Source organism: Mytilus trossulus, chromosome 2 (genome assembly GCF_036588685.1).
Source record: "Mytilus trossulus isolate FHL-02 chromosome 2, PNRI_Mtr1.1.1.hap1, whole genome shotgun sequence".
In the NCBI taxonomy this organism is placed as follows: Eukaryota; Metazoa; Mollusca; class Bivalvia; order Mytilida; family Mytilidae; genus Mytilus; species Mytilus trossulus.
This window is the reverse complement of record NC_086374.1, coordinates 30,697,937-30,724,225: the sequence shown is the minus strand read 5'-3', so window position 1 is coordinate 30,724,225 and position 26,289 is coordinate 30,697,937. Positions and strand designations below refer to the sequence as shown.

Sequence of the window (26,289 nt, the reverse complement as noted above, 5' to 3'; positions counted from 1 at the left end):
GAGAGTGGAAAAATCATAACTGTCAACAGAATAAAAAGGACCACCAAAAGTATGTATTTAATCTAAAACCTATAGAATTCAGTTTCGTTGTTTTCCTCTTATATTTGATGTGTTTCCCTCAGTTTTAGTTTTTTAACCTGGATTTGTGCTTTTCTCAATTGATTTATGACTTTTGGCATACTACTGCTGCCTTTATTAACCACTCCAAAAATAATTAATACTATTATCTTTACTAGTTATGGCCTTGTCTTGTATTTTTGCTTATTTGTTTTTGTAAAATTTAACATTGTTCCAACAATGTTAGATCTGTAAATTTGCTTTCGCAAATGTTTTGTTTTCCCTTCGCCGGCATTCGAACCCATGCTACTGAGATATCGTGACACCAAATCGCCTTCACTGCAGCCGTCCCGCTAGACCACACGACCACCTGGGCTTCACAATTATAAAGCCCTCGGTGGCCGTGTGTTACCTTTCCTCGTCATTTTTAATCTACCGTCGTACTACAGTACATGATATATAAGACATGGAGATGTTGTTGTTACAGATCAGCTCAATTATCTATAGTAAAGGATCCTACAAATTAATGTAAGATACAGTCACAGAAAATAGTTATATTTATAAGTACGTCTGAGTCAGTGACAACTCTACAACAGATTACTCCATCATATATATATAAACGAGTCTAAATTGAAAACTATGTTCAAACCTATGATTTGAATTTTTATACGTGTGCATGTAAAACAAATTTCGTTGTAGAAGGGTCTAAATACAGCACAAACAACATTTTCAAATATATATATTTGTTCAAGTTGTGTATTAGTTATGCGAACTGATAGGGGATTTAATAAGAAGGTGGTCCGAGGACACAGTGGACAGTGTATAACTTTCAAATTTTTTTTTATACACTAATTTGTTTATATTATATCCGTGAAATATAAAGTAAGGGAATGAAATTACATGTTAAAAAAACTTTGGTACTGAATCTTTATTTCAAAGGGGCACTAGCAACGAGATATATATAAAAATTAAAAAACATTTTTTTTGTTTAATCCTTTAGTTATTGAAAGTGAAATAATGAAATAAAAATTCGCTTTTTGCAGCCAGTAGGTGTTAATTATGGCAAAATGAGCGAAGAAACATTGATAATGTATTATTAACTTGCAGGTGAATAATTCGACCTCATTAAATCCGTAGTCATTGTGAACTTCAATTTTGCCCCTTAGCTAGCCATGAAAAACACGTGAATTGTATGTGTATAGTTATTCAACGGAAAAGAATGTCAACATTGAAAGTTAAACAAAAGTATAAATCATTTAATTGACTTATTCGATCCATAAAACTCATTCTTATACAGGTTTAAATGATGATAAACAGATATTTTTAATCTATAATAAATAATTAAACAGACATAGAAATATCCAATTACACGAGTTCGCTTTTATATCTTTATTTGTGTTAATATCACTTATATGGTCATCGGAAGTTTTCGGAGGCCAACTCGATAATTAATTCGGTGGCGTCAAGATTTAAAAAAAACCACACGAAACGAAGCTACATATTCTCGACACTATGATATGTGAATTGTTAATTTTATACTTTTTATGATCTGGATAAAATTAATGCTTTACATTGTTATTAATCAAATTCTAGAATTCGAGTCAAATCGATGACCATGAATTTGACAGTTAGTGCACCTTTAAGTGTTGATTATATATTGTTATTTTTTTCTATCAAAATCTAGTATGTCTGAAGCTATCAATCTGAATTTTAGACCCCCTTAACATAAAATTGTAAATATGACATAAAAAGATACTACAAATCTAGTATCCATTCGGGGAAACAGTAAAAGGACAAAAAAACATTTTATTTATCGAAAACGTAAGTGGATTTTTGCACACACACATATTTAGAAGTTACAAAAATGCAAACATTTAGATATAATGGTGTCGTGTGGGTGTGTACATTCTTGTCCTTTGATCGTTGGTATATAGGTGTTACATTTGTAATAATTATATCAAATTTCCTTAAACTATATATGATGTCTTCATTGTGCGACTATATCAGATAACCATTACATAGATTCATAAAAAGGTATAATTATGATAATCTATCAATGACGAAAATGATTGGTAACTGACAAGAAAGTATTTAACCTTTTTACGGATATGTCATAAACTATTTATCCGGATAAGTGAACAAACATAATTTTAATATCAAGTTAAAAAATATAATCAAGTTAAAAAAACAGGTTAAATTGTCATACCTTCATATGTATTTATTCGAGTTAAGAATGCGTGCAAATATCTCTTAAGCACAATGCAAAGCATACACAGTGCCTTATTTGTGTTGTCTTCGTGCATTTATAAATCCGTCTTCTTGTGGGTAATTACTTTATAATAGATACTAGAACACACCCGCGAAATCGCGGGCATTTAGAGCTTGGTTGAAAGTATGTAAACTGTTGTAGGATGATTTTATGTAAAAGATTGTATGTCTGGAGAATTTCAGAAAAGGTATCAAAAGTCATAGATACTTGGAGACAGGACAATTATTTTAAGCCCTCTCCCTTTATCCAAAGTCCGTTATGTTTTTGGTTTTCTGTTAAATTTCATGATTTTCGCGTTCCTGTATACTATGAGTATGAACATACGTATATTATAAATAAAGTGTATTTGCTATTAACTATCATTCCTATTTTTTTCTCCAAGGCGATCACTTCTATATTATAAAGAGAGTTTCTATATGTTATAGGAGTGTACTCATAGTATACATGCAAAATAACGCGAAAATAATTGTCCTGTCTCCAAGTAACTATGTGAAAATTATGTCTAAAAGTTTAAAACCGAAAATCTTGTCTATGACATAAAAGTCAATCTGATGACGGAAACTGATAACGGATACAATACCCGGACGCCTTTTTTTTTCGTTTTTCTTCCCAAATTACCCAAACTGAATAATCATAAGAATGGATGACAAATGCGACTATGCATTGTACCTATAAGACACAGAGGCATGATGATTAATTTATTGTGGAAGGAAGAGAAGCAACACACAAAATGAGGTCTTTTCGTTTAATAGTATAGATACTACCGACTCGGACAGTTTAAAGAAGTTACTTAACTCGAGTAATACAATCCCTCTCCGCGTCCGATCTAAATGCAGACATCGTAGGAGAGCGGAATAATTCGGGTAAAGTACGTATTACTTCCAGTGTGAAATGATAAACAGGGGCATGGTTAATCAGTTTAGCGGGTCTTAACCTAGTCTGGGGTCTTTTTGGAAGGGATTAATTTTGTAGAATCAATGAAATTGAAACTAGGATTTTTGTTTCTGTTCAAGTTTTTACAAACTTCTATAATATATTTTTAACATTTTGAGTTACTACCTGTTCTGCCCTCAGATCTAATTTTTTGTAAGTAGTACCTGTTGTGCCCTCAGATCTAAATTCGCTACTTACAAGAATTAAGATCTGAGGGCAGAAAAGGTATTAACCCAAAAGTGCGTGTAATCTACTGAATATCTAAATTAGTTCCTATTTGATTTCCATACACAGACCGTTTTATTAATTGCAATCAATGTTTTTCTGCTACATGCAAAAAATCATTATATTATTTTCAATAGCATTCTCCATTTAATAATACGGAAAAATTGAAAGAATTATTCCCAATAGTTTGCCGTGAGTGAGTACTGGTATGTTTATAGCATTGTGTCTGATTAATTGTTGTAACTCTTAAATACATATGCATTATATTCTTTTAAGAATAGATATGGAAGGTATATTAAAGAAAAAAGTTTCGATACTGAGAGGTTTTGAGGACAAATGGTTTAAATTAACGGAGGATGGATTTTTAGAATACTATGAGGTAAGCAATAAAAAATAAACATATAATTGTATTGCTTTTAAAAATGAAAACAACGCGTTATATAAATTTCATTTGTCCAAAGAGCTTTTTGAATGTACCTTCGTCAGGAACAATCAAAGCCAAATATTTGAAAGCCAATGATTTATAAGAACCGAAACAATTGTTTTTAGAGCTGTATGACCCAACCTAGATAGCCAATATAAATAGAAGATGTGGTATGATTGCCAATGAGACAACTCTCCAAAAAGAGACCAAATGACACAGAACTTAACAACCAGAGGTAACCGTACACATGAGGAAGTTAAAACCTTTGTTTCTTTATAATTTCAAAATTTATAAATGAACATTTTTAGGAAGGATTGTTATGAATCATGTCAGAACCGAAGTACTGACTTTTGAGCTGATAATACCTTCGTGGACTGCTAGTCCACCAGTAGCGGTATCGATCCAGTGATGTAAGAAATGAAACAACACGTTATATAAATTGTATGTGCCCGACGCGCTTTTCTGGAATAACCTTCAGAGAAACGCTCCACGCCAAATATCTGAAAAGCCTAGAATTTTATAAGAACCGAAACAGGTGCATGCATGCATGCATGAAAACGAAGATTAGATATATTTAACCCATAAAGCATTAACATAACAACACGAATTATTCAAAAGACATCAAAGTGTTCTTTAGTTGGACTTAGTTGAAACTCTTTTCGTGGATCGAATATGAGACACGTAAAAACTTTTACGAGAATTATATGTATATCTCTGTCTAAAAAATGCAATATTTTATGCGTACTAAATAATAATCCTGGTACCTTTGAAAACTATTATTTGCTGTATATATTTTAACTGTTCATGTTACTTTCTCTCTGTTTATTGTTTCACTTTTATTGCTGCCAGTTAAAACATTGTAAGAACATTAGATTCGTTGTGAGATGTGTATAAATAACAAAGAGAATCAAAACATATATATTACAATAGTAAATGCACAGGTTTGTCAATAAATGATTGACTGCAATGCTTACCAGCTAGTAACTTCAAGTTTCTGGCAAAAGATGAGCCTCACATATCATAAAACAGTTACATTCATTGCTATAAAAATAAAAGAAACAGTCAATATTATAGAAGTTAAAATTGGTTGCAAATATATGACGATTACAACACAAATGTTACTTTCTTTAAGATTAAACCTTCAACCATATCACAGGATACAGATGTCCCAGCGAACCAGATACCATGTTATGTTAGTGGCTTCGGCATGAAGGAAGGTGGATTATTTGTAGGTTTACATTTATATGACTTTTAGGTGTTACAAAAGATCATCTTAGATGTACAGATGTATTGCTAACTTTGATTGCATCAAGATTAATCTTATAGCTAATAGATTAATAAGTTTTTCTTATTGTAGCTATCGCCGTCCTGTATTTTATTTTATTTGTTGTATATCGAAAAGTGAGAAAATTCATATTAAGAACGAAACGAAAATTGACCTGCATTATAAGCAGTTAGATAAATTGAACTACGACTAAAAAAGGGGTATAATCAGAAGAATAAACTAGAGTCTAAAAAGCCGACCTAAATCTTCACCAATAGCCACTTTTTAATTTGCAATTGTCAAGGCAAAATTTATGACAAAAAGGTCATGCTAATTTAGTAATAGGTGGACTGTTGACAATCTCAGTCATGGTCTTTGTCATTTTGAATAAACAATATTTCACCTCCAAAATCAGCTATTTGGAAAAATGAAAATATTTGGGTGTGGCATTGCAATTATTTTCTTAAGTAGTTCACATATTTGGAGTTAGTTTTTTTCATTCGACATACATAATTTGCAATAGCGATATTAATCTATTTATATTTATAAAGTTTGTAAATCAAAAACATGCATTTTTCTTTATTTTAACAACAGAATATGAGATGGGATAGGCGATATTTTGTGTTATCTGACGTCGGATTCCAGTATTTTGCATCAGAAACTGTAAGTCTGTCGTGACATATTAAAATCTTTAAAACTAAATGAGAAATAAATGACTATTTGACTTTATATTTCTATTGTTTTACATTTTTTCTTGCTGACACCAAAATGCACTTAGATTAACTTTTCCGTAAAATCCATGTGATAAAATTGTTTTCCGTATTTAACTTTTAAAAATAAGCAATAAGTGAATTCTTTCAGATTTTTTTTAGCTGTTTGTTTGACATTCATTTTAAATTTGCTTTCATTTTTGTACATGGGTTCGACATTATATACAGAAACCACAAATTAAACATACTTTTTTATAGTTCTTCCAAATCATTTAATTCTTCTGAATAATGTTTTAGCGACTACATAAATGCACCAGACTTAACGGTTTAACAATTAACCATTCAAAATTTTAAAAAGTGTTCAAGTTTTTTTGTTTTACACTACGACTTCACACTAAAATATCTGACAAACGGGACGTTTTTAACTTCCCAATTATCAATTTCCCATTTCTCAGCAGTAACATGGTGTTTACATATCTCAGTTAATTCGTTATGCTCGTGCATGTTCACACTATACGGACTTCATATACAGAAGTATGCTCCTCTCGCAGAAACTGCTTCAACAAAGTTATGAGGAGGAAAGATTAAAAATGACACTCCGTAAATTTTATGGACACCATCACGCATTTGTTGAGCCAGACGATGTGTCTGTGTCTTATATAACTAAGAACATGTTTCCACGTCTTTGATTGTGGTTTATAATTTACACGACGGGTGCCACATGTGGAGCAGGATCTGCTTACCCTTCCGGAGCACCTGATATCACCCCTTGTTTTTGGTGGGGTTCGTGTTGTTTATTCTTTAGTTTTCTATGTTGTGTCGTGTGTACTATTGTTTGTCTGTTTGTCCTTTTCATTTTTAGCCATGGCGTTGTCAGTTTTTTTTTTCGATTTATGAGTATGGCTGTCCCTCTGGCATCTTTCGTCCCTCTTTTACATCGTCGTTTAGTTTGCCTTTCTCGAAATATTTAAATTATTTTTTTTTTTTTTTTAACTTTTGGAAATTTCCATTTGACAACCGAATAGACGATAGTTGTTAGTTGACAATATGCAGTATGGCAGTTGTTGTCAAATAGTTCGTTTCTATCTATGTTGGCGACTTTTTTGTGTTGCATTTCAGTGTTCTGTTATTTCCTAATGTAATGTAACCAGCAACTTTGACAAACTAAATGCATTTTACTCTTTGTTTTAAAATAATAAAATGAATTATTATACCTCAGTATGTTTTTTCTATATAAAAATAATGAAATAGTTGTGCTATTTCATTCAACAGACTTTTTGACAGTCAATAGTTTTTAAGACTATTACTCCGGTTAATAGTTTTATAATCATATTTCCCGTACTTTTTCATGCTTATTTTTAATTGACCAATTATGACGTCATTCACTGTTCTGCTTGGATTTTGTGTGCTTGGTGACATCAAATTCAATATCGTAATAGTATAATATTTTTGTGACGATCGTTATTTCACTTACAAGACATAATTATAAAAGAGAAAGAAAATCTTTGTGACGCATTTTTGAAACAAAAAGTCATCTTTAAAAATATAGTAATTAACTTATAATATGGGTCTGTCGTCGTCTTCTAGACCTGTATTGCCGTTTGGTGTACACTAGCTAGAATTTATTATATGTAGGGAAAGTTTAACACAAGTATTCCTAGTCTTGATTGCAATTAATGAAATATTTACAAATACAACACGGGCTATAAAAAACAAACGCATAGTTCATCTTGTGCATGTCAAGTTATGTGACATTTTTTTTCTCTTCTTTCAGATGATATATGTATACTTTTAAAAAGTTAGTTAGCTTGGTATAAAAAACACTTTAATGATTGTGTTGTTCAGTATAATAAAACACCTAATGACTGGATGTGCGGGTAATAGCAAGTTTGTTGTCCCTACGCATACCAACTATTGCCCTCGACTTCGCCTCGAGCAATAGTTGCAATTGGTATCTCAGGGACAACAAACTTGCTATAACCCTCATACCCAGTCAATAGGTGTATACTTTTTTAGGTTACTTAACGTAGTAAATTTTACACGTAACACTTCACGGAATTTTACCCAACTTGGCAGTAGGACGTTATAGGGAAAACGGTACTATTTATTCTGCCATAGGCGACAATACTAACATTTTCTAAATTTACCAGATTTTATAATAAAAACCTGGATAAAACAGTTGTGTGTGATGTTAGTACTTTATAACTCTATTTTAAAAATTGAAGCCAAATAGTATCATGACCAATTTCCAACGGAGCTTGTTTATGTTATCCATGCCCACCGTCATTTTGCACCAAATTTATGAAATTTTGGAAGCCTTTTTAAATAATTCTCTAGAAAATATTTCAATAGGTTTTAAAATTTATATTGTAAATTTACACACTGCAGTTATTCATAGATAAATAAAAAAAAGTATAATGTACCCTTACATCCAATCACAGCCCTCCTAAGTTGACTTCCTTCACCTGTCTTGGGTACACAAAAGGCCAACCTTATGCTGGGAAAATGTAATAGTACCGTTTTCCCTATATGTTATCTAGAGATAGCATCTGAAAAAAATTAAAAATATTTTACTCTTTGTTTTGAATAAATAAATTAACTTACTATTTTTAGTTAACTTTACGCAGTAAACATTACACTTTACACTGACAGCAGCAATAATTTTCCGCGGAACATTTTACGAAAAATCGTTATTATGAGACGAAACCATGATTTAACAAGGGAGAGAAAAAGTGAAATGAATGAAAGCTCTCTTTTTCATTGTTTTATGTTCATTTTAAACATATAGGAAACAACTCCACAAAGAACGGTATCAATTGATGATATTAAAGGTGTTGCTAATGCTAATGGGTAAGTTAATCGTAAATTTCACATCTTTGTCTTTGTAAAAAGTAAAATCACAAAATCGCTGAAATCCGGGTAAAATTCAAAATTGAAAGTCCCTAATCAAATGGTAAAATAAAAGCTCAAACACATCAAACGAATGGATAACAACTGTCACATTCCTGACTTGGTATAGGTATTTTATTATCTAGAAAATAGTGGATTGAACCTGGTGTCCATAGCTAGTTAAACGTTTTACTTGTATGACAGTCGCATCAAATTCCATTATATTGACTGATGTATGATATAACACAAGGAATTTATCAAATACATTTTTGGTGGATTATTCCTTTCCGAGGTTATCACCAGCCCTGGTACTGTCAAGAAATAATGGATATAGTTTGACTGCAATTTATGAATTTTGAATTTTGGAAATAATTGTGAATGTCCCTACGGTATCTTTCGCCTCTCCTTTTCAATTTTGTGCTTAGTTATCCATATTTTGCCTAAATTAATGTCCTTTTTGCTTTTGAACCGCTTTTAAACGTTTGAATGCATTTTTTTTCAAATCACCTTTTCCTGAGCAGCATCAATAAAGAGACATTTATTGTTAAAATGTCCATCTGTTCCAGTTCATTTAATACCGTTGACAGATATGTATTAAAAGAAATATATTTCTTTACTTGCTGGTGAACTGTTAGTACCCGAGGTTATCACCAATCTAGCAGCCAGTACTTCGGTACAGGCATGAAATAACGGATATTGTTTAACTATACACTGTGCATCAATGAAGACATATATATTGTCAATATATGCATCTGCTGCAGTTTAATTAGTACCGTTAATGGAATTTTCCAAATAAATAAATAAGAATGTATATACCCAGAACACTTATGGACCTTTTCAAAGGAAAATAGTGCAATGATTAGAAAGGATTTTCTTACCCTGGAATATATTACCGAAGTTTTTGGCTTTCGAAATTTTGAGTGCTCGATGCCTTTCATCTTTGCACTATATTAGGCCCTTCAGACTCTTATGGGTAGTTGTCTCATAGACAGTTATACCACATACTCCTAATTTCATATGAAATACGTTATATTCTAACGAAGAAATCATAGCTACTTATCCTTCCATATCGATCTCTGTATTTCGCACTACGCAACTGCGTATTAGATCTGGCTTTACATATTTTTTTATTTGAGCGTCTCTGAGACTTTTGTAGACGAAAAATTATACGCCTGGTTTTTATGAGGGTTTTTTTAATCAAAGATTTTGAGAGAAATACTGTCAATTCCACTATTATATATTAGTTAATTTATTATGTAGTCTTATTGACGAAAGCTTTAATGGTATAATTTCAATCAAGAATCTTTGTCAAACGTGATCATTTTAATTTTTCCCTTTTGACGTCTCCCATTCCAGACGTAAAAAACCATTGCCCAATCGTTTAGGTGTCAGACCACCAATTAAAAATCCCTATCTGTTTAACCAAATTTTGCAATTTTCACAGCTTTCTAAATATTTTACCTTAAGTTTAACTTCATAGAAACCAGGTATATCATGAATTTTACATGTATCAGCTTTCTTCATGCCAATTTTCACCATTCTTTTAAAGCCTTCTAACAAAATAACTGACCTTCGAACAGATGTACTCCAAAAATAACCCCTGGTTTTCTGGAAATCTTAAATTAGTATACTATGGAGCGCATTAATCCTCAATTTTTAATCCAAACTCAAAGACAAGTAAATTTTGGCTCAAAATGGTCTAAATACATTTCTCATTCACCAAAAGTTTCATTTCTTCAAATTTGTTGGTTAGTTTAAGTAAACAAGGACATCAAAAGCACTATTTTGTGTCAGAGTAGGGCTACTTTTACGTTCTAAATTGGAGGAAGTAATTGATGGTCTGACACCTAAAGTTGTACATATCACAATTGATGCGTTATGCTCGTGAATGTTCATACTATATTTGGATTTCATTAGCAGGGATATGCCAAACATGCTCCTGTAGAGTTGTAAAAAAAAAAAGACATAAATCGTCTTGACAAACGTTTTACAGTCCATTTCACGAATGGGTTGACCGATATGAAATGTCTGTGTCTCACGATTTGGCACACCAAACAATTATACTGTCAATTCTTAATTATACTCTTATATATAAAGTTTAGTGGTCAAAAATACAATAATAGGAAAAAAAACTTTGTACTTTTAGGTATCGGGGAAAGCAGTTAGTATTTCAACTGGTGACTAAACACAGAACTTTCTACATCGAGGTATAGTTGGGTTTTTTTCTGTTTATAAACAAAATAACTCCCCGTCTTATGGCAGATTTATTAACATGACAATATATATTTAGACAAAGAGTAAAACAATTTAAGTCGGAATTTAACTTTGCGACAATGTTATCATATACTAGACAACAAAAGTAACGATACACAAGTTTGAACTCTAATCTATCATAAAATATGATTAATGGGAAAAACTGTTGACTTATCCAACGAAAAACATTCATTTGCAAAGCAAATACATATGATTAAAAGAATCTAGGCCCGCGTTATTGAACACGGGGGTAAAATTAATTTTGCGGAAAATGAAGAAATAAGTAGGCACTTAATTCCGGAGATTATAATTAATTATTTAAATGTCTGCATATGCATTCAAAATTTTAAGCAGACCATGTTTAAGCTTATAAAGTTTTAAGTTCCAATGTCGATTTTTGTATTTTGGGGTGAAAATCCAATTTTGAAGTAACACTAAATTTGCCTACAAATCATTGGTTTTATTAAAAAAATAACACTCCACTCTGCAAATATAAGACCATTTGGCCAATTGTGTTCCTTGGTACAGTGTATCCAATTTCATTATATATGGTAAATACATTGCCTTGTGCCGTTTCTGTTGTTGACTAGTGTATATGAAATTCATTAGTGTGTTAGAAAACCTAGAGTAATGTTACAGGTATTGCCCACAGTTAAATGAAGTCTGTTGTTGCATTGTACAATCACAATAGTTATTGAATCCTGTTTACCTTTAAGGGTATTGATAAGTTAGAAGACTGTTATGTCATTATTTTTGTAGAATAAAAAAATAAAGTAATATTTCCATCTTCATTCAACCCCATGCATTTGACAACCAAGTGCTGTTACATTAGCATAATAAAAAAAACCAAAAAAAAAACAGGATCAAGTGTTAACCAGAGATTCCAAAATTGAGATGGACTCGGTTGTTTCTTTTTAATAAAAAAAAGTTTGATCGACAAATATATACGTATTGGAGCTTTCTGTTTTAACCATACTTTAATGGCTGCACTTTAATTCACATGTAATAATTAGCAATGTAAATTCAACTTTTAGAGAAAACAGAAAAAGAGCAAGAGAAAAAAACCCAGATCTTTAGCAACCAAACAAACGCAAAAAATGATTGTCGCTCCACCGTCACATATTCCTTTAAAGTATACCATATATTACACTTTCAGTTTTATCCAATTCATACCTGATCATATATTATGTGAATCAAATATTGTTCTACTGTTTATAGTATTCTTTTCATTTAAGGTAGACACCCCATCGGATTTGGAGAAATGGACAAAAGAGGTATCGTGTTGTTTACAAAAGAGGGAACAACTCTGGGTAATTACGCTTTAAAAAATTAAACTGGTATTAACAATCTGGTTTGCGAAAATAATATAGGGTAATAAGAAATCATATCTTGTATACATACAAAATAGAGAGAGGAGATATAAGGATTCAAATCACAAACAACAAGCCTATAAAAACAAGACAACACAAAAGCCAAAAAACGAACGACGAAAAGACAATGAAGTCCACGAAATACTACACAGAAAACTAAAGAGTGAGAATCACGAACCCATATAAAACAAAGGGGACTCCTGCTCAACTAGTGTCACCTCTTATTGCAGATAAAATAAAATAAGTCGTCTTAGTTATGCTTCCGGATTTCGATTACAGTGGTCGGGAAAATATTTTTTGCTCATACACTATCTGTTAAAGAGAGCCAAACGATACCAAGGGAAAATTCTAAAATATACCGACATTGTCATGGCAAAAAAAGAAAAAGACAACAGACAAATAACAAAACAGTTAATCTTGCTCAACATGTGACACCCGTGTAATCTTTATAAAATATTCTATAAAGATTACAAAGAAAAAAGTCAGGAAAATATTTTATTGGGGTTTTTGTAATTCTATTAAATGTAATCACATGCTATACTTGCAATATTTTAGTTTAATTCCTAGAGGAATGTTTATATGATTCGTGGAAGATTAAAGGACATCTAAGAATAAGCATATAATGCAATACTGTTCGCTTAAGGTTATTCATATCTGGTTTGTGAGGAATTTTTTTCTTTTGTCTATGTCATATATTTTGATTGGTTAAATGATTTCTAATTTAAAATCATATTTACTAATACAGTTGAACCCAGATATTCGTGTCATGAAAGGAAAAATTTATATAGTCGTAAGTATCTGGAAAACTATGTAATTATTAATTGGAGATACCATTAATTCTTATATTTTAAATATATAAGTTTGAAAAAAAAAAAAAAACATAAATCATAGTATCAGAATAATAAATTTTAACCGAGAATCTTGTCTGATTCTAAATATAAGTGTACAATATGAAGCAGTCAACGGGTTGTTTTGACTGATTGTGTTTGCTTGCATTCGGTAACAAACATGTCATGCATATTTCAATCAGGACTGTACTTATTATCTCCCCGCACCTATTTTTTTTCATCGTGAAAATGTAAACCATTCAGGTCATGATGTGCTGTCAATTTAGTAGATAAAGGAAGATGTGGTATGATCTCATAAAAAAAACAGAACGCCAGATAAACCTTTTCATGTGCAAGCGTGTTTGAGTTGATTATTTTGTCTTAAAAACCTATGAAACAAAAACAACGTGCCATCCCTTTAAATTTATTTCAAGTTCTGTTATATCTGTAGATGTGTTTTTATTGATGTTAGTTAAACCAAATACGATAGAAATATTAAAAACCTGTTCTTTACTAGTTTTGATTTTGCCGAACTGAGGTGAAATGCGCGTTATTTTTGAATCCATACTTCGAAATGGTTATTTTAGGCGGAGGTTTAAACAATTTTTGATGACTTTTATTCTAGTCTTTGATTAATGTAGCTTTTTTTTTTACTATTTCATCCTTTTGCATGCAGCTTTGTTTTTATAGAAATAAAAGGAGTCAATTTTGAAATATTTGTCTCTTTTATTCAAGTTAGCTAGTTTAGCACCTGAAAGAGATGACTGTACATTCCGAATTATAACGAACAGTGGGGAGACTCATATTCTTAGAAGTAAGTAAAAGACATATTTATTATTGTCATATCTACTTCTTGGCTTTCATAAAAAAAAAAAGTAGAATGAATCATCTTAGTTGTCCTTTAGAGTTACAGATAAAACAATTTGATTATTTTGAAGCTTTTGTTTTGACATACTACTCGGACATTATGGTTTTGGAAACTCAAACGCTTATTGAATATATCGGTTTACAATACCTTCAAACATTTATGAGGCTGGATTTTTTTTGTTTGGGGGGGGGGGGGGTCATTCCCGTTTTATAAAATTTCTATTTTTTTTGCATTGAATATCTTCAATCTCTTTCTATAAGAGGGGCGGAAGATACAAGATGGACAATAAAACTCATAGATCGAAAATAAACTGACAACGCCATGGCTAAAAATGAAAAATACAAACAGTCAAATAATTGTACACATGACACAACATTGAAAACTAAAGACTAAGCAACACGAACCCCACCAAAACTGGGGGTAATCCCAGGTGCTCCGGAAGGGTAAGCACATCCTGCTCTACATGTGGCACCCATCTTGTTGCTCATGTTGTTACAAACCAGGTAAATATTCTTATTCGGTAGGTCATATTCATGAAAAGAGAAGGGGACTCTAGTTACGAAGTTTTTTCATTAAGGTTCTTCTCCTTCTGATTTTGTATGTTTATACTAGTATGCTGTTTAATCAATTGTAGTTTCTGTACACACTGAACTTTTAAAATCTAAAATGTTATTTTTGTCAGCCAAATTTTTCTTTTAAACTGATGACGTGAGAAGAAAATACTCCAAGGATTCGAGTTCATTTGCAAAATATCTAACACAAGGTTTGCGATAAAGGTCATTTATTCAGAAATCATAAAAACATAATACAACTGAATGTTATGAAGAATTATGTAATAAACCCAAACTGAATAAATGACAATAATTTGCAAAGGTGGGAAATAAATACCGCCACCCTCAATAACTAAATTACAAAATGTATAAACAAACAAATATTGGACAATAAAAAATGAAATTATCGGCATATGAAATTCAAAATTTTTAATTTAAAAAATAATACCTATAAATATAAATCTGTTAAAGAATCAAGGGAGTAGGTGGGTGGGAAATTAAAAATCTTCACTTTTCTTGAGAAAACTAAAATGGCGTCCGCTAGCATTCAGTGCAATTGCGAGAATGCAGGCTAATCTAAACACATGTGAAGAGATAACACGCGCCTAATCCTCATTGGTCAATTAAATATCATTAAACAATCATATTAGTAATTAATCTTGACCCTGATCGTGAGATGACCCCACTGATCTTTGCCTGTAATCAAAAACTTACAGACGACCCCATGCAAATTCACAGTTTCATATTTCTCTTGATAAGAATAATTTCCTGACAAAAATGTTTTTATGTACCATAAAATGATTTGTTTATCAGGTTACTATGTGTGTAATATCTGTTGGTATTTGGGTTTATTTTGTGTTAAACATGTACTGATTTCTGGTATTTGGATTTGAATAATAATATCTACCCCAACTCCAATATGGTATGATGTTTTGCTGATAATACAGGTACAAATGTATTCCTTGATGGGTCATATCTCTAAGGTTTTCCTGACACGTCTCTGAGGTGTTAAGACCACTTTCCTTCTGAAAATCTGTTAAAGCTGTATTTTATAAAGATATGAAATTCCTTCTATTGGTGCATGTTTGTACAACCAAATGTTGGAATGTTCATCTTTTATTCAAAGTCACATTTGACGCATTATCATATTTCTGATATTCTGGAAAACTTGATAGATTTTACTTTAAATGTAAATGAAAATATATGGATTGTCAATGAATATTTAGATCATAGTTATTTTTTAAAAGGTTGTCAGTTAATGGATAGACAAAAATGGATTGATGCTATATTGAAAACACAAAAGAGTGTCAATGAAGATATGGTAATAATAATACACAAGATAGCATTTAAAATTTGGTAGAATATTCCAAGGGGACATTCAAGATAAAAACTGATAACACCATCGCAAAAAAAAAAGAAAACTGTTGAAAAGACTAACATGATCACAAATACAACACAGAAACCCAAAGATTGAGCAAAATGAATCCGACCAAAATATAGGTTTTATATCAGGTGCTCTGGAAGAGTTAAAAAAACGCATAATTGACAACAGTCTTTCTACTCATATGAATATGATTGCAATCATACACACAAGGACGTTTGTTGTTTTTTTTTTTTTTTTTATCTAAAGCGGTATTACATTTCATTATAACATGAAGATATATAAAGGGATACTTTTTCGCACATATAATGTTAACCAAACCCCTTGAAACTTCACAAACATATTGCATACTTGTTGAAGTGTTATTTTGCAATTGGGTGAGCAATTTTCTATATATTCTAGATTTTGTCATTTGAAGCAGCACATTTAATATAGGCTAATTTAGTAAATTAACTCATCATAGATACCAGGACCAAATTTTGTATATACGCCGGACGCTTTAATTTAATTTATTTTTCCAACATTTGTCAACCCTGGATCGCGAAACTACATCTTGCTATTATGAAATCGTTTTTATGAGGTTTTTCACATTTTGATAGACGTAGGAAATTGGGCAACAATTTCAAACGGCGATACTAATTTTTGAGGATTTTTTCCCTTTGCTTTTTTTTGATGCTACAAATAGGAAATGTTATACTCACATTCTTGTTTTGCAAATGTATTACTGCTATTGCTTGATTAAAGACAAACTGAAATTTTCTTATAGGGACCAGTCGGTGTTAAACCGAAAGTAAGAGGAGAATGGGCATCAGACAAAACAGCTTTAACAAAAGAATGTGCAATTGAGATTCGTCGTAAACTTTCCAGATCAGTTGGTAAGAATATATTTGATTCGGGAGTGTCATGGTTACTGAAAGAAAATTTAAATACAAAATAAAAGTAATTTTTTAATTAATATTTTAGCCAAATGTTTTATTTTCCAGCAATCCATAGTTTATCTTAGTATTTCAGACCAAATTTGTTTCTTTACATAAAAAACTATGACTCAAAGTTTGTTTTAATAATATTAATTTAACACCTTCCAATGAATAAAATTGTAGGAGACAAACCTGACGATTTGACCAATCAGACGATGGAAGAAATTGCTGAACCAGAGGAAACTAATACATATACAAAACAAAACTGGTAGATAACATTTATATAAATTTGTTAAAGTCCTTTGGTATCTTTCGTCCCTCTTTTATACATTATTGTATATCTAAATTAAGCTTTCTAATTAATGATGTACACAGTTTGTGTAGAACATTGTGCAGATATCAGTTACTTTTGTTTGTTGAGTAAATGTTTCTTTTAAAAAAACCATGCTCAGTATTTAAAACAATATGAAATATATTATCAGCAGTATTTAATTGCAATTGTCAAAAAAGAATACATTTATATTGTCAAGACGTATTTTACTAGCGATGCTTTTTTTTTTTAGTTTGTGCGTTGCGGCTATAGATTTTGGATCTTCGGACTCTGGTTGCGCTTTTTCTATGCTTTCTGATTATAAATTGAATCCACTCAATATACACACGCAACATTTAGACTTTAAGGGTTCCACTACAAGAAAGTCTCCAACCATTGTCCTTATGAACCCAGCTGGTCAGTTTGCAGCTTTTGGAGAAATGGCTCGACAACAGTATGAAGAACTTGCCTTCGATGAAAATGAAAATGAAAAAGAATGGTTCTATTTTCGTCGATTCAAAATGCAGCTTTACACAAAGAAGGTGTTACGATTATAACTACTTGCATGTGCCTGTCATCAAAATATAAACCATGCAACTTTTCACAATTGTCAATCAATAAGTGTGTATGGTCTGTGTAGATATTGAGTTATTGTGAGGACACTTGTCTAACGTTGATTGTCATATGTTGACAACTCCATGTCTTTTTTTTGTCCGTTTATTCGTATATTATACACTATTCTTGTTTCGCTAGTTTACATATCAGAAGCTTACGCATCATACAAAAGCAGACTGTTGAATGCCTCTTGGTTAACTATAAGATATTTCCAAATTCGAAATCCAGGTACTAGTTCATCTTTAATAATTTACCATTAAACTTGACAACTTAATATGGAATTATTTACATCTCTTGAAAGTAAAGAAAAAACAACAAAAAACATTTTTTGTATAAAATCAGGCAGGAAATAAGGTGTTCCAGAAGGTTGATTTGATTTTTTTTTCTCGTGGCAGAAGTTTGTTTTAGCTTCCCAGTGGTTAATTTTCCATTTCTTTGTAGTAACATTTTATCAACTCCTGCATATTGGGTACATATATCCCAGTCGATATGATATTTTACTGCTTGCATTTTCTATCATGATTCTCTTGAGAGAGGGTTGCTGATCTAAAGAAAAATAGTGATGAAGTTAAAAAAAATCCTTCCTTATTTTTTCGGCATCACGAGTTGGTGACTGTTTTTGGAATGTCTGTTTCACAGAGGTCAACAAATATGTCACAATTGTTGAAATCATAACCTTATACTCGTATTATCGGATAAGAACTACCCGTATAAAATTAATCACTTAGTTTGAATTTTCATGAACAACATTGCAACATGATGGTTTAATAAATGAAGCATGATCTGCTTAACGGGTTCACATAAGATCACTACCGGTTTCTGAGGGTTCGTGTTTCTCTGTCTTTTGGTTTTTATGTTGAGTTTTTTTTATAATTTCGATTCTTTTTGTTTTTTTGTTTTTTTGTTTTTTGTCAAAGCGTTGTCACTTAGCCATCAAGTTTGAATATCCCTTTAATATGTTCTACTTCTCGTGTTCCTCATAGTAAGTAAACTGCAAAGATAAGACGCATGTGGGTATGTCACATTGGATTAAGAGAGTACAGATGGTTATCTTTGACACTGATATTCAATCATGATAGTTCCGTTAATGTTTTAGACATATTTCTTTTAATTAAAACGTTATGAAACTTTTGTTTAAACCTTATGAAACTTTTGTTTAAACCTTCCTCGCAAGCAGAAACTCTCTGCAAGACCTGGAATACCGTATCAACTGTGAGATATGAAGTATCATGCATTCTTACTTATGTATTTGCAAAATTTGAAATAAAAAAGAGAATGGTTTTTGATGATATCAGTACCAAAAAAAAAACCAGTATTTGTGTTGTTGTTTGCCCAATAATTTTTGTCATAGATATGTTACAGCATATGTATTTCTATCTAATGCAGGGTATAGATAAAGATATGATGCTTGAAGATATTAATGGACGAGAAATGAAAGCATCTGATATCTTTGCTTGTTGCATTGAATATATAAAGAATAAAGTTTTCGTACGAGCTGAAGAGGCAGTGCGTGGGCTCACAGAAGAGCAGATACATTGGATGATAACAGTTCCTGCAATTTGGAATGAATCGGCTCGGCAGTTTATGAGAGAAGCAGCTACAAAGGTATGTCTATTTTCATTGTTCTACCAAGGTATAAAAAACTATTACCTTTTCATTTCACACTTTGCTAAAAAAAAAGTACGTGTATAATTTTTGATAAACTATTGTTTTTGATAGATAAGTGTCATTCAATATGGGATTTTTAGCCCCGGAAATGGAACAGTACACGAACTGCCTTTGATTCGGCAAATTTATCTATAGAGCAACTTCTTCCGGTTGATAATAGTTCTGGTCTATAAAAAGCTGAATTCAAATTGATACATTATAAAAACAACAAAGAAAATAGAAAAAAAATAAAAAAAATAGGGAAATTCTAAGAAAATTCTAAACGAAAAGTTCTTTGTCAAATGACAAAATTAAAAGCTTAAACACATCAAACACATGAAAAACAACTGTCATATGAAGTGTGATATAAAGAGCATATAGTGGAAGATACTCCAGACAGAGTACTTGTTTCAAATGTCTTTAGATTTAAATCGTTGTGTGCTTAATGAATCAAAACAATGGCGTTACATTTTAACGTTTATAATGGATTGGAAATAGGTAAAGCTCCAAATTAGATATTTAATGAACGATCCGAAATGTCTTGTTGAAATATTTCGACTTTTAGTTAGATACTTAGTAATGTGTATTGCGGTTAATTCAAAGCTATTCATAATTATAGAGATAGAAGATTGTTACGTTTTTTCGAACAGATTTCTTTTTAAAAAATGAAATGGTGAATACTTTAAAACATTAGACATACTTTACGGGGAATAACCGCCGCGTACAGTTGATCCCAAAAATTGTGCGTTCTGAAGCAACAAAAAAGCAACCTCAAAGGAGTCGATATATGCACAGATAGTGTATCATTTCCTAAAATATATCCCGCAGACTCATTGTTATTTATAAGTGTTTTTAACTATATTTCCTTCATTCTTTGCATTTTTCCCAGCGGTAAGACTGCTCGTTCAAGTGGGCATGAACAGACTCGGCACATTCCAAATTGGTGAAACATGAAAATATAACGATTCCCGAATCAACAGTAAACACTAAAGTGAAACTTTCAGTTTTGTTAGGGTTCAAATCTAATTGTTTTCAAGTCCGATATTCAAATATTTATAATTTACTACCAGGTAAATTTCCTGAAAAGTAATATTAGACGTATTTACACTTGTATGCAAATTTGTCCGCCATTACATAACATCACACAGGTTCCCGTAAACTTTGACTTCATAATTCAAAACATGTGACGTCACAACTAAAAAGTGATTGTTGCTTGACGTCAAAAGGTTATTTGGAGGTGATATAAGGTCATTCGGAGGCAAGATTCAGCTAAATACCAAAAATGTAAATACGTTTATACAAATTATAGAAACGTATACTTTAAGTTTCTTGAAACGTAGTATTGGAACTTTGAAATATTAGCGGGAACGCAATATTTTATTTTTCTTGAGCTAACGTTGTGCGCCAAATTTTAGAAAGGTTTGTTATAAATCATGTCAGTACCAAAGTATTGATTACAGAACCTTCGAGAACTTATGGAACATCAGTAGAGGTATCGACCTAGTGATGTAACACATGAAAACAACATAGTATAAATTTCACAAGTCTCCCATCTCACGTTTTCTAGATAGTTTTATTCAGATACAAGTATTTGTGGTTAAAAATCATTGTTTTGATCCAATTGACGGATTGTTTTTATATATATATTTGTGAAATTTGAGAAGCAGTTTCCTACATTTGTTAATTGTAATGTCATACATTTGCGTTATTTCAAGATTTATTTTGAAACAGACTATACTTTTAAACACAATATATCTTTTTGATCAGGCAGGCATAAACCAAGAGCTCCTCACTCTTGTACTAGAACCAGAGGCAGCAGCTGTATTCTGTAAATATGTAGAAGTAGAGAAGAGCGTAACAGGCGAAGATGCAAACTTGGAAGTGTTTAAATCGGGATCTCAATTCCTTGTCGTAGACCTTGGAGGTAAACTTTTTTCTATGCAACTTTATGGTTAGTTTGAAGTCTACTAAAATAGTCCTGCATAAAAGCGTTCAATTTCGATGAAGGCTGAATATGCATGCAAAAAAACCCGTTACCATTTATTAACAATCCAATTAAGAAACTGATCTTCTTACGAGAAATATATACACCTCGCCAAAAGTAAAGCAACACCTAAATGTTTTTGCTTCTAATATTTGTTTTTCAATAAAATTTGATACTGCTTTGTTTCATATATATTTTTAATCTATTGTTAATCGACTTGTACAAATTCAGGTCTGAATTCTATTCCTAGATACATTTAAAAACGGTTTTTCGAAAGCTACATACACGTTTTTACCTTCCAAGTTTAGTGCGATGAAATGCAACTGTTAACCGCAGACTAAATTGTGTCAATTTTCGTGCCTGTAGACCAGTCAAAAGACCATTGCTGACTCTAAGGGATCGTCAAGCTCGACATCAGTGGTCACGTGGTCACCGCAATTGGACTTTGAGACAATGGCGTCAAGTCCATTGGTCTGACGAGTGCAGATTTCTCCTACATCATATTGATGGGCACATGCGCGTTTGTTTGTGGGGGTTTGGCAGTTTGGGGATGCTTTGTATTCGACTGAAAAACTGACTGTAATGGTCTGGATGGGACTATAACGGGTTAAAAATATCGCGATAAAGCCATTTGATATATCGTTGTGCCACATTTTGACAATAACAATCTTGCAACTAGACCGATATTCATGGACGATAATGCTAGACCACACAGAGAACGCATTGTATCCGATGATTTACGTCAGGAGGCGATTTCCACTATTCCTTGGCCACCCATACCACCGGATATGGTTTCCATTTAGCATGTTTGAGATGATATTGCTCGAGAAGTCAACAACAGGGTTCCAGCTAGTAAGAATTCTCAGGAATGACGAGCAGCCTTGATTGATGAATGGCAAAGAAATTATGTTAGAACATTACGACAATTAGTTCAAAGCACTAGACGACGTGTGGCTGATTTTTTCCGGAAGCGTGGAGGATACAATCGCTACTGACCTATATTGAACTTAAATTTATTCACCAATTGTCACTTTCGAGTTTTGAAAAGAATAGTATGTACAGTGCAGAGCAAACTTTATAAAAACTTCAGTTAAAGTTAAAACTTTATCCTGTAGTCTATTTTGCCATTTGCTCAAAATTAAACAGTCAAAAGTTCAATCATGAAAACAGTTCAAACTTTCACTTTTCAAAAAACATTATATGTGTTTTCTAATAAAAACACAAGTTCAGTTCATTGTATCAATAATTCGATAAGTTATGAATTCAGTAAAAAAACGATTCTGAAATTATCAGGTGTTGCTTAACTTATGGCGAGGTGTATATAATACTTTTGTTGTTGTAAATATTTAAACATATCGAGTTTTCTTACATTCTGCATACTTGCATTTCTTTTCCATGAACATCCGAAAATCAGGTCATGGAAACTGTTTTACCTGTCATCTAAAATATCTAACATACTTTAAAGAAATCCATACAGCATATCTATTTTCATTTCACGTATCAAAAACAAAGTAATTCATATAACAACAAAGTTATACATTTGTAATGGCGGTATCAATATAATTGTAGTAACCCATAATGTATATTACAGTGCAAACACTGTAAGTTTCTGAAATTAAAAGTTAAATAACAAAAATACTGAACTCCGAGGAAATATCAAAACGGAGAGTCCGTAGTCAAATGACAAAGTAAAAAAGCTCAAACACATCAAACTAAATAACAACTGTTGTATTCCTGACTTGGTATATTCATTTATCATGTCGAAAATGGTGGATTAAACCTTGTATTGATTGTTAGCTAAACTTCTCACTTGTATGACAGTCGCATACAATTCCATTATATTAAAAACGATATGTAAAATAAAACAAACAGACATACATGTAATTATCAACCTTCATCTGTTTGTCTCTGAAATTTCAAACCGTAAATTCAAATATTTGTGAATATTGTTATAAATATAAGCTTGCTGACGTGTTGTACTGAGAATGTAATATCATATCATTTGATAGGTGGTACAGTAGATATAACATGTAACGAAGTAACGGAAACAGGACAGCTCCAGGAGATTTACCATGCATCCGGGGGTCCATGGGGTGGAAACATGATCAACGAAAGAATATGGAAACTAATCCGATCTATATTTGGCAATGCCTTATTTGATCAATGTATGAAGAAGTACACATCTGCACAGTTGGAGCTCTTGAAGGCAATAGAAGAAGGAAAAATGAAAATAAGCCCCGGTACAAAAGCTATTTTCAAACTTCCGTATGATATGAGTGAAAACACAAATGTGACATCTACAGCAGGACAAATATCAGGGGGGAAAGTTTATATCAATCCCAAGGATATTTCGATAGTATTTGAAAGTTCGATCAAGCAAGTGTGCACTCATCTTTCAAAAGTTTTAGCAAGAGATGAAACACGCAATGTGAAAGCTCTGTTGCTTGTTGGTGGATACGCTTCCTGTGAAATGTTAAAGGAAACAATCAAGACAACGTTTAATAAATATGACATTATCTGTCCCTTTACACCTGAAATTATAGTTTTGAAAGGTGCCGTTATAATGGGCCATGAGAGTCGACCTATTATTGGCCGCTTGGCCCGTTTTCATTATGGCTTGGCAGTACCTAATGGATTGAAAATGATTCAGAAGATGGAAACACCTCCTGTGCGCACAGAATTTTATAACGAACTTCATTTTCTTCCACTAATATGTAAAGGAACCCCAATACTTATAGGTGAAGAAGTAGCACAATATAGTTTCAGTGTTACAAGTGAAGAACTGACAGACTTTCAGATTGGGATTTTAACTTGCGAAGATGATGAAGCTCCGAGTACTATTGCAGAAAACAACTGTACCCAAATTGGAAAAATTGAGGCTAAAATTCCAGCACTTAGTCAATTGACAGAAATAAGTATAATTGTATCATGTGATGAAACTGAGTTTAAGGTAACAGCTGTTATCGAAAAACTTGGGCATAGATTTTCGGCACGTTGTTTATTTTTGAATTAATTTTGATATACTGAACATATTGTGTTGATAAAGGGAATGTGTAGAAATAAAAAGTTTTATTTCACTAAATAAAGCTTATTTTTTTGTAAAAAAAATTTCAGATGTGTTGAGTAAATACATATGTTGCAATTACATAAGATAAATTTTGGATGAAAGGTTATAATTTCTGATGCATTTGTTGATTCAATTACCAATATAAAATGTGCTTTACACAAAAGAGGTTCGAAAATGTCACTTCTTGGTATATACGAAAATGAAGTGTTACAAAATTAGTACATTTTAGTTTAAAGATAATAGTTATTGTCAGGCATATACATTTCCAATGGATCTTTGAAATATTTTTGGCGAATTAACGGTCAAAAGATTTTAAAAAAATCAATTATATTGTATAAAATATAACAATTTTGCATGGAGCACATGCAAGCCCCACAAACACATATCATTTAATACTGAATCATATGTATGCATGTTCAAACAAAAAAATGCTGTACATTATTTAATTAATAATAACATGTGCTCAGTATTTTCGGGTACAAAAACTATCCATAAATATGATTTTCACAAAAATAAAAGCGCTAAAGAAAATTAACCGTGATGTCACAAGTTCATTTGATGTTACATTTTGAATTTAAATCTACTTGTTTTTTCTTTTTGTTTTTGCGTTACATTGAATTCAAAACACACATTTTTTAAAACTTCACCATTCAGTGAAAAATTATGCAAAATAAGAACTTTATTGCACCATTTTCATTAAACGTAAAGTAAAAGGAAAGAGTGGATATGATGATAAAATAAATAGTTGTGACGCAAGGCTTTACCGTGAATTAAGGACTGCGATACTGTTTAGATTTAGTCGGTTGAAGGGCAAAACCCGCTTAAAAAATAGTTTGTCAAGATAAATATGATGCAGGGTTGATTGCTTGATTTATTATTATTGATAATCATGCATATTCAAGACGCGAAATAATAATCAGAAAGATTCAAAAGAAAGGTATAACCACTATCATGGTTCAGTGTGTCTATGTCATTCCGAAGGCTTGTTCTTGGGTAATGGATATTTGCTGCTTCTCCGATAATCACTCGAGGCATTTATGAGTAAACTCGAACTTAAAAATATGTGTCCAGGTCGGATTGAATTTCCGTATGTGAACTTTAATAGACCCTTATGAACTACCTCTTTTTAAATCTTCCTCATCATGTCAGCTTTATACTAAACAGACCTACTATTCATATGACACTAACATGTACTAGTATTGATATGCTTGTTATATTTGCCACTGAAAGTAAAACTCCAATCCATTCTGATATGATCGTCAGAAGAAAAGAGATACAAAGCTTAAGAAGACCTGAACATTATACCTGACAAAAAGAGTACTTCATAGTGGTAAGCACTGCCGGCCAAACACCAGGGGAACCCAATGGATTGCATGGATAGCAAACAATATATTGAAATTTCGTGTGTGTTCATTTGTTATAAACGGGACAAAAAATGAAAGATTGGTTTGAATTAAATTTTTAGAACCAAATAAGTGAAAAACAATACTTTTTAAATTGCAATCGTCTAAAGTGCTTTTTGGATTTACATTTCATCAAGAAATGTAGACGTTAGATTTGTTAGATATGTAAATATCTATTCGCTTCTGGGTTATGTTATGCTCTATTTTTGATATAAAGTCCCACCATGTATTTCAAATGATATACACAAATAATGTCACTGACATACCAAGTATTAAAAAGAGTTATTTCATTAATGTTTCATTCTTTTTGTAAATTTAATTGGGT

At 31.8% G+C, this 26,289-nt stretch overlaps 1 protein-coding gene across 1 annotated transcript; it reads left to right on the top strand.

The window, feature by feature from the left end:
* Nucleotides 1-2: 2 nt before the first annotated feature.
* LOC134706982 (heat shock 70 kDa protein 12A-like) lies at nucleotides 3-24,728 on the top strand. Its single transcript, XM_063566398.1, has 16 exons — nucleotides 3-49; nucleotides 3,761-3,863; nucleotides 5,041-5,136; nucleotides 5,767-5,835; nucleotides 8,671-8,732; nucleotides 10,918-10,978; nucleotides 12,260-12,334; nucleotides 13,140-13,184; nucleotides 13,957-14,035; nucleotides 15,888-15,961; nucleotides 16,788-16,896; nucleotides 17,122-17,206; nucleotides 17,502-17,790; nucleotides 19,250-19,468; nucleotides 21,278-21,434; nucleotides 23,504-24,728. The coding sequence occupies exons 2-16, from the start codon at nucleotides 3,768-3,770 to the stop codon at nucleotides 24,505-24,507; spliced, it is 2,520 nt and encodes an 839-aa protein (XP_063422468.1). The 5' UTR covers nucleotides 3-49; nucleotides 3,761-3,767; the 3' UTR covers nucleotides 24,508-24,728.
* Nucleotides 24,729-26,289: the final 1,561 nt, after the last annotated feature.

Coding starts and splice junctions, on each gene's coding strand:
- LOC134706982 (XM_063566398.1), top strand. CDS start 3,768: ATGGAAGGTATATTAAAGAAAAAAGTTTCGATACTGAGAGGTTTTGAG. Junction 8,733..10,917: donor GGTGTTGCTAATGCTAATGG/GTAAGTTAATCG, acceptor TTGTACTTTTAG/GTATCGGGGAAAGCAGTTAG. Junction 12,335..13,139: donor AAAAGAGGGAACAACTCTGG/GTAATTACGCTT, acceptor TTACTAATACAG/TTGAACCCAGATATTCGTGT.